The 8,696-nt window shown below is 42.2% G+C and overlaps 1 protein-coding gene across 2 annotated transcripts; it reads right to left on the minus strand.

The window, feature by feature from the left end:
* Positions 1-358: 358 nt before the first annotated feature.
* LOC124006301 (interleukin-11-like) lies at positions 359-7,077 on the minus strand. Of its 2 annotated transcripts, XM_046316230.1 has the most exons (5): positions 6,718-7,077; positions 5,591-5,757; positions 2,632-2,724; positions 2,342-2,503; positions 359-2,049 (listed from the first exon to the last, which is right to left on the minus strand). In XM_046316230.1, exons 1-5 carry the CDS (start codon positions 6,722-6,724, stop codon positions 1,864-1,866), a joined length of 615 nt encoding a protein of 204 aa, XP_046172186.1. In that variant the 5' UTR covers positions 6,725-7,077; the 3' UTR covers positions 359-1,863. The 2 variants fall into 2 exon arrangements, with proteins under 2 accessions (XP_046172186.1, XP_046172185.1); XM_046316229.1 differs by lacking the exon at positions 6,718-7,077 and having other exon boundaries at positions 5,591-5,842.
* Between the last annotated feature and the right edge of the window lie 1,619 nt (positions 7,078-8,696).

Below are 8,696 nucleotides of genomic sequence, written 5' to 3' on the forward strand. Positions count from 1 at the left end.
CAAGTCTTATCTGTAGATCTGTTAAAAATATATGCTAATACTGTACTAATTTGTGATTTAGTACTTGAATTCACACATTGTTTTAATGTTAACCCCAAATATAAAAAATCGTATTATAGGTTCATTGGAAACAGGTTTATGAACTCTGTGCTTGTTGCAATGCCTGATGGTTAATGCAGTTTTTGGTAGAATGTAGGAAAGGCCCTGTAGTGTGTGATGATGGACGAGACACAGGAGGATGGTGAATAAGGGAGGGAAATAAAAAAAGAGCGCATGTGTAGGCCTACCTAATATTGAAAATATGACAAAGTAACATGAAAAGCCCATCTCATTCATCTCAGTCATTGTGCATGTTCTTTATTAACTTTTTTTTTTTTCAATAATATATTCAAGGCACACATTTCACATTTAGGCCAATCAGTCAGTCTGTGCTGGAGACCCCAAGCACAAGGTTTTCCACAGCGTTCACGCATGGTACTAAAATGATTTCAACATGGATGATAAGCAATGATAATGGTAAATATAGAAACCGTATAAAAGTACAAAAACAACAGGAGACTTGCTCCTCTGCAGCGCAAATAAATAGTTCCACCAAAGTAACTTAAATAAATAGTAAATACTGTCACAAAATACTAGAATAGAATAATATTGATATTGCGACAAAACGATAGGGATAGCATTGACAGAGTATTCTACATTAAATATCATAGAAAACTATAATAGACAATTGCATTGTATACAACAATTTACATTATTGTACAACTGTGCAGAACCGTAGTATCACAATATCACAATACATAGTATTTTAAGGCTTGGGGTGTTTTTTAATTTCTTAATTATGTCACTAAAACGCTCAAACATTGTGTACCAAGGCACAGAGTAAGGGTCAGCTGACTCAAAAATCTAATCCTAACAAATTTGTGCAAAGAGATTAGATCAGGTCCTAGATCAGTGCATACTCATAAACCTTTACCACAGCGTTAGATATACCACCTGTTCTTTTTCCATGTGGGACACAGTGACTGTAAATAGCAACTAAACCCATGGAAAAACGATCTACCCTCCTATGTTGTGTTGACATCCTGATTGAGGCATGGTTCATAATTCTCTTAACACTTTACAAAACCAAACAGGTGGCACATTTAACATGTTCAGAAGATTCTATGAGTAACCCTAAATCTACAAGGTAAAGTACAGCACTGTATGAAAAATACATGTACGCTCTCCCAAGATATGCTTGCTACGAGCCAAGTATGTTTGCTACATCTACTGGCGGAAATAGGCTACTCTTTGTAAAGAGAGACAGGTTAAATAGTTGAAAATACAATCCATATCATTAGAGACTGTAAGAAGTCAGGAAGTGCTACTGTGTGGTCTCCTTGTTTAGTTTGGGAGGAAGGGATGAAGGGGGAGAGAGGGAGAACAAAATAGGAGTATTGACCAGGTACAAGGAATTAAATTCACAACAATAAAGTAAGTAAAAATGATATGTGACACGTTACAAAATCAAATAAATAATGACGTCAAATAAATAAGTAAATAAATAAATAAATACATAAATAACACAGTCAGGAACAAGGTATTTAAGAGAGAGGATGGGGTGGCAGTGACGTGTTCGTGAATATTGGAGACCATTACTGGTTGTAATAGTGTGAATATGGTGGATCCTCATAGGCTGTAGTTTGAATATGGAGCTCCCACATTGGCTACAATGAAAATGGACATTCAGTGACAACAGTGCAAGGTTGTAGTGTATTTATCTTGAATCACCATTGTTTGTAGCGCCGGTTGAAGCTATTAGATCCCCATCGGTTGTAGTGTGGATTCTGTGTATCCCTATAGACTATACCACTTCAGGAATCATCATTGTACTGCAGACATTTTGGACTTTGTACTGAGCACTGAGAACACTCGTTGGGCCCAATCACAGAAGAGTCTGAACTGTAGTAGCAGCTCCTGGGAAGACTGTAACACATCAAACTGGGAGGGGGGAGGAGGCGGCATCGATGGAGAGGGAGGAGAGAGACGCTGAGCATCAACTCTCATCATCTATGAGGAGAACGGTGAGAGAGAGAGGGATGGTTTAGATTTCCTGTCTGAAGTGCTAGGCTAGACTAATGTACCTCCCATCCAAAAAATGTGATGCAACAGGCCTAAATGTAATACAATGATTGAAACTGAGTGCAAGAACTGCAGAGCTATACCATTATTAGACCATCACATAGTGTAAGAACAGTAGAACGATCTGATAAAATCTCATATGTATAATATATCCAAATGATATAAATGTACTATGCTGCATACTGTAAGCAGCTGTATTAGTGTTGAATAGAGCAGTTACCTGATGCTCTAGCATGCTGGTGAGAGACTTGATGAGTGACATCATCTGTCCCAGTTTAGGGAGAGCAGGGTGGTGGTGTTTCCTTGATGCTCTGCTCAACCAGGCAAAATGGTGCTCAAACGACTTCAAGTCTGCGTGGAGCTGAGAGAGAGTGGTTCTCATCTGGAGGAGAGAAGAGGGGGGGGGGGGTTGAAGAAAGGGAGAGAGATTTAGTATCAATGTCTGGGACATGACAGAACACATCTGGAAGGCAGAAAGACATAGACACACACAACGTGAAAGACATTTACCTCAAGGGAGTTGATGTCACTGGCCCTGTTGTTCATTAGTGGCAGGGACTTAAATCTATGCTGTTCTGGGTCTGTCTCGAACGCATGTTCCTTCTGTAAGAAAAACGGACAAAACAACACGCTACGTCAGTCAAATATATCCTCACAAGAGTCACGTAAGCATAAGGAAAGTATTACTCCAGAAGCACCTAGATCAGATGACTGTCTGGTGTGGCCAGGACTAGAGAACCTAGCTTTCCCTGAGAAAAGTGTGGTCGGGTCAGGGAGAGTTCACCCAGATCGTAACCCCGAAAACGTCAACAATAAGAGCAAGTGACCTGAAACCACAGGATGTTTTCTACTGGGAGAGGAGGAGAACAACATATGCTGTGATTTAGAGAGCTCCGAGTCGGATAGACAACACAGAGCTGCAGGGAAACTCCAGGGTCGCAGCTATTAAAAAGTCTGAGATGACGTATTGCTGTGAAGTAATGTGTGTACAATCCCCAGTCTGTCGCCACTGCTCACAGCCACCACTAGGGGGAGGCAGATCACACAGAGATACAGTAGCAGGCCACAGAGATACAGTAGCAGCCCCCCTAGTGATCTTTGACCACTAGGGGGGGGGGGGCTGCTACTGTATCTCTGTTTGCCTTAAACAGGTGAAGAAGTGATTTATGAGTAAGAATGTAAATGAATGAGAATGACGTGAAGCACAACAGTGACTGATGCCATGTGCGTCAGAGCACCAATCAGTGGAGAAACATAACAGCATTAGGAAAACATGATGGATGGTGGTACACAATGGGTTGTGTACACTTAATGCTTCCTCATGCTATTGTGGTGTTCTGTCCTCATTGTGCTTTACCATCATGTTCTGCAATTATTGTTGTTTTCCCATCTCTCTCCCTCTCTCTCTCATCCCTCCCTCACCCCCTCACTTGCTTCTATCTTTTATAAAAGACCACTAATGTTTGTGGCTTAATGTTTTGTCTTTCTTTCAGAAGTAATCCCACCCCTCTTATCCCTTTCACCCCTCTTTGGGTTATTTCTCCTTCTGCTTTCCTCTCTACCTTCGCTCTTACACCCTGTTACACACACACACACACACACACACACACACACACACACACACACACACACACACACACACACACACACACACACACACACACACACACACACACACACACACACACACACACACACACACACACACACACACACACACACACACACACAGCTAGGCTGGTAACCACTTCTTATACACCTCTCTCTGATCTCTTTATATGCTCAGTCTCAGCCTGTAATTCTCTCTTATCCTCCCTTTCTCGTTCTCTTCATCATGACCTCACTCGACTGAACCTTGCACCCCCCCAACAATCTTTCTGAATGCAAATACTGGAATGTGATAAATCTCTGTGATTTTTATCAGGTCACTTTGCTGTGGCGACCGACAACCAAACACTAAACACCACACCTACACAACTATTTACAGCACCCTCAATACACACACAACACATGGACACACACACGAAAACACACAACAGACATGTAGAAACATTACACAGACATGCACACACACACACACACACACACAGTTTTATTGCTTTCTTGCGGGGACTTTCCGTTGAATTGAATTCTATTTTTTTCCCCTAGCCTTGACCCCTGTTCAGTGGAACTCTGCACAGGAAGAAAAGAAACCAAAATAAATAATTCATGTCTTTGAAAAACAAACACAACATTTTGTTAAAGCAGCATATTGCCGTTGCTGTGCAGAGTTCTTTGGTAAAGCTACTTTACTCTTCTTTGATAAAGCTACTTCCTTACATCTGGCCCCCATACGACATTATTGCTATAGCACTGTGTCCTCATACAGAGATACCACACACACACACACACACACACACACACACACACACACACACACACACACACACACACACACACACACACACACACACACACACACACACACACACACACACACACACACACACACACACACACACACACACACACACACACACACACACACACACTTATTGACCAATCCCCCTGCCAGAGATTAGTGTGTAACTATTTTCAGTTTTGTGTCTTAAACAAATGTGGTTTCTGATTTACATCATATAAAAATAGAATGAATAACCAAAGATAAGGATATGTTCTGGTTCACCTGTTCAAACACATTGCTTACAGGACACTTCCAGCACATCTGTAGGCCAAACGTACACAGCAATCATTTCCATTTCAATACAAACTCCCCAGCCGCTTTTACTTGGGCATCGAGATTAGAACAACTTCAGGAAACAGCACCAGATAAGCAACAGGTGCCAATCCACATTCCATTTCCTCACAGCTAATAAACAGAGTTAATCAGTTCCAGAAATAACTTTCTATTCTCTTTGAGTGTGTTTCTACTCCAGGTATAAGATGCCCATAGCCACAGATCTAGGACCAGTGTACCTACTGTTAATGCTAAGGACCAGTGTACCCTTAGCATTAACACTAAACTGACCTGAGATCAGTGTCGAGAGGCGAAGTTAGTCGGCCCTCCAGTTGGTCATGTCTGGATTAAGGCTGACCTCACATAGTGAAATCTCTACTGACGCTTGCCCTGACTGTCCTTCTCACACAGCTAAGGGACTCTTAATACACTGGCTGACACAACACAAGCAGGTTAACGTAGCCAGGAGAATAAGACGTCTAAGTCAACTGTCCAGAGTTGTATTGCTTCACAGTCAGGGAGAGTGAGGCAGAAGGAGCAGGGCTTCTTATGACTGCTCTATGCAATCACTATGGCACTATATTAGTCATTAAGGGGTCATAAAGGTGAGCTATTGGACAAAAACTTCAGCCAGTCTCTTTTCATGTGCCTCAGGTAACTGATCTAGGTACTGTATTGATTGTGTGGTGGCGATCATGCCATGCAATCTCCCCATCATGACATCAGAAGTGAGTACAGTAACATTCCACTCACCAATAGATCTGCTGTGATCTGTCTCAGATTCTTTGTCTGATTGGCCAATCTATCCAGTTCGTGCACGACGTTCGGCCTCCGGTAGGGGGCGGGGACGGCAGACGTAAATAAAGGAAGCTGGGCCAATAGCAGCGAGAGCAGCAGAGAGGAGGAGGAGTCGACAAGCACTGCAGAGTGGGAGGAAACGGAAGCAATTATTAGATTTATATGACCGCAGAGAAGAGCTGTCATGTCGATATAATGATAATGACCTCGGGGTACGATATTGCACCATAATGTAAACATAAACCCAGACTTGGCACTGGAATTCTTCCGAGTTGCACAAAGCCAGCAGAGTCATGTTTTCACAGGTTAAATGAAATTATATCAAAATCGTCCAATCCTATGACTCATAATATCATTAACAATAACAACACTTTCACAATTATCGACTTTCCTGAATGGCTCTAATTGTCACACCTGCAATACGACACATCAGTTGGTGGATGTGACCAGAGTTCTAAATGCAAATCACTTGACCTAAATCATTACATGCAGGACACTTCACACACTATAATATTATGTTGATCTTCACAATTATTGACTTTCATGAACACCTCCAATTGTCCCACCTGCAATAGTATACATCAGTTGTTGGATGACATGCATTACACTGCCTAAACCAAGACAGTTCTGTAACAGTAAGCTCATTCATTCCTTCTCTTTCAAGTTCAAATACAAGGTAAAGAAAGTCCCAATTGCTGCTGAAATGATAAATGCCTGTGTAATTACAGGAGAACCACAAGAAGCACAAGCCAGGACTCAGGAGAGCATCACTCCTTGTTCAAACTTTAACCACCTGCTGGTATAAGACGTCAGTGTCTAGGCTTCTTGAACCAAATGGATCACTCAGTGGTCACTGAACATGGCAATGCAATGCTTAGCTGCAATTAGGTAACATTTGCATGCTCAGTAAATGCATTTGAATATGGAATAGCCCAATCAATGATCATACCCTGAGAATCGTGACAGCATATTATTATGCCAACATATTAGACATAGACTTAACTAAACAAGACAGGTTAGAGAGAAAGGATGATAATAATAAGACAATTCAGAAACAATTGAAAGAATAATCAGGCACTTACATTTCATATTTGTTCGTGTACAATAAATAAATGCACGACTTACAATAAATAAATAGTTTTAAAAAACAAGGTAAGAAAATTTATAAATAAATCGAACTCCGGAAATGGTCACGTGCTCCAGTTTCTTCTCGCTTTCACACTCCGCGAAAAGAGTGGAGGCAAGAGATTGCAGAAGAGGAAAAGAACGAGAGAATGAATGAAAAAGTAGATGAATGAGGGCGAACTATCCCATAAAGAAATCAAATACAATGCCTCCAAACTTTTTGTTCAGTAAAGTTTGAGTTTAGTTCTAGTAATGAACTGATAGTAACGATAGACAGACACTCAGACAAATGGTTAGGGAGGGATGCGAGTGTGTGTAAGTCAAATTTTCGCGCAGTGAAATGTTTAGGCTTGTTTTAAACGTCCTTTTATAAAGACTGGGCTGTATGACACATCGACTGAGTCACCGACATTCATTCATAAAAACACACGCGCTCCCTCTTTCCTCCTCCCCTCCCTGACAGAGCTGTCTGTCTCCCTTAGCAAATTTTTCTAAATGTTCCGTTGTTTTTTCTTCTTTTTTTTCTGTCTGTATCACTTTCTCTCGTCCATCCTGTCCCTATCTCCAGTAGTCTACACTTCCTCCGTTGCATCCCGCTACCTATTTATCAGTCCATCTACCTCTTTCTATCTTTCCATCTCCAAATCTCTTCCCCCCTCTCTCTATCACTGCAGAAGTTTAAAAAGGCCATTGTTTAGTTTGATATCAGTCTATCTCCAGTCCTGTATCTTTATACAGTGGATCTACCTTGTTTTCTCTTTCTCTCCCTCTCATAGTTTATTGTGTTTCTCTAAGTGTTAAAAATGCTTTTTGACTGTGGCTTTACAGTAGGACTCTGCTCCATATGGCACGTTCCCCACTTCATAGTTCATACACAGAGAAAACACCTCTCCCCCCACTCTCATTTTTTACAGACAGCCACTCCTGAGACATCATCATGTTATTTCCACTTTCCCCCCTTCTTTTTTCTCTCCCTCTCTCCCTCTCCAGGGTGAAGGAAAGAGTGAGAGACAGAGCGGGACGGGACGGGAGAGAGGTGTTGTCCAGAAGGGGCCTAGTGTTGCATAGAAACAGTGAGGGGACTCTAGTCCAGTAGTACAGTGTCAGGGAGGGGGAATAAGATGGGGTTAAAACAGTACACACACACACACACACACACACACACACACACACACACACACACACACACACACACACACACACACACACACACACACACACACACACACACACACACACACACACACACACACACACACACACACATAAACCAACAAAAGGATAGAATGCTTATAGGAGGTGTGGGTCTTCAAGAGAGAACATTGGACACACTGATAATGATGTGGGTAGTGGGTACAAGTGTTAAGTGATGGGCCTACACACACACACACAGACACACACACACACACACACACACACACACACACACACACACACACACACACACACACACACACACACACACACACACACACACACACACACACACACACACACACACACACACACACACACACACACACATGGATACACAAATAAACACACTGACACTTATGAGGGCATAGTGGCGAGGAGACTGGGTGGTAGAGGTGTTGTGGGAAACAAGTAGTACTCTCTTTTCCTGGGTCAAGAGCAGACAAGAAAAGAGAGGAGAGGAGGAGATGGGGAGAGGAGGAGAGGAAATGGATGAATGTGGTGGACCGAGGGAGATATTGATACACTCGCTCTATTTAATTTCCCACATCAAAGGGCTGTTTGAAGATACAGCTGGGGCAAGAAGAAAAGAAAGAGTGAAGTTAGTCACTCTCCCTCCCTCGTCCCCTCTCTCTCTTTCTCTCCGTCTGCCTACCATGATGGGGGTCTCCTGGGTGGTTCTGAGGCACTGAGAGTCTGTTAGACAATCTGCCAGTGGTGATCACTCATATCACTCATACAC

The sequence above is a fragment of the Oncorhynchus gorbuscha genome, linkage group LG19 (genome assembly GCF_021184085.1).
Source record: "Oncorhynchus gorbuscha isolate QuinsamMale2020 ecotype Even-year linkage group LG19, OgorEven_v1.0, whole genome shotgun sequence".
Taxonomy (NCBI): domain Eukaryota; kingdom Metazoa; phylum Chordata; class Actinopteri; order Salmoniformes; family Salmonidae; genus Oncorhynchus; species Oncorhynchus gorbuscha.

Excerpts from the sequence above, each read along its gene's own strand:
- LOC124006301 (XM_046316229.1), bottom strand. The coding sequence starts at position 5,821 with ATGACAGCTCTTCTCTGCGGTCATATAAATCTAATAATTGCTTCCGTT. Across the intron at positions 2,725-5,590 it reads AGATCACAGCAGATCTATTG|AAGGAACATGCGTTCGAGAC; the intron begins GTGAGTGGAATG and ends TTTTTCTTACAG. Across the intron at positions 2,504-2,631 it reads GTGACATCAACTCCCTTGAG|ATGAGAACCACTCTCTCTCA; the intron begins GTAAATGTCTTT and ends TCTCTCCTCCAG.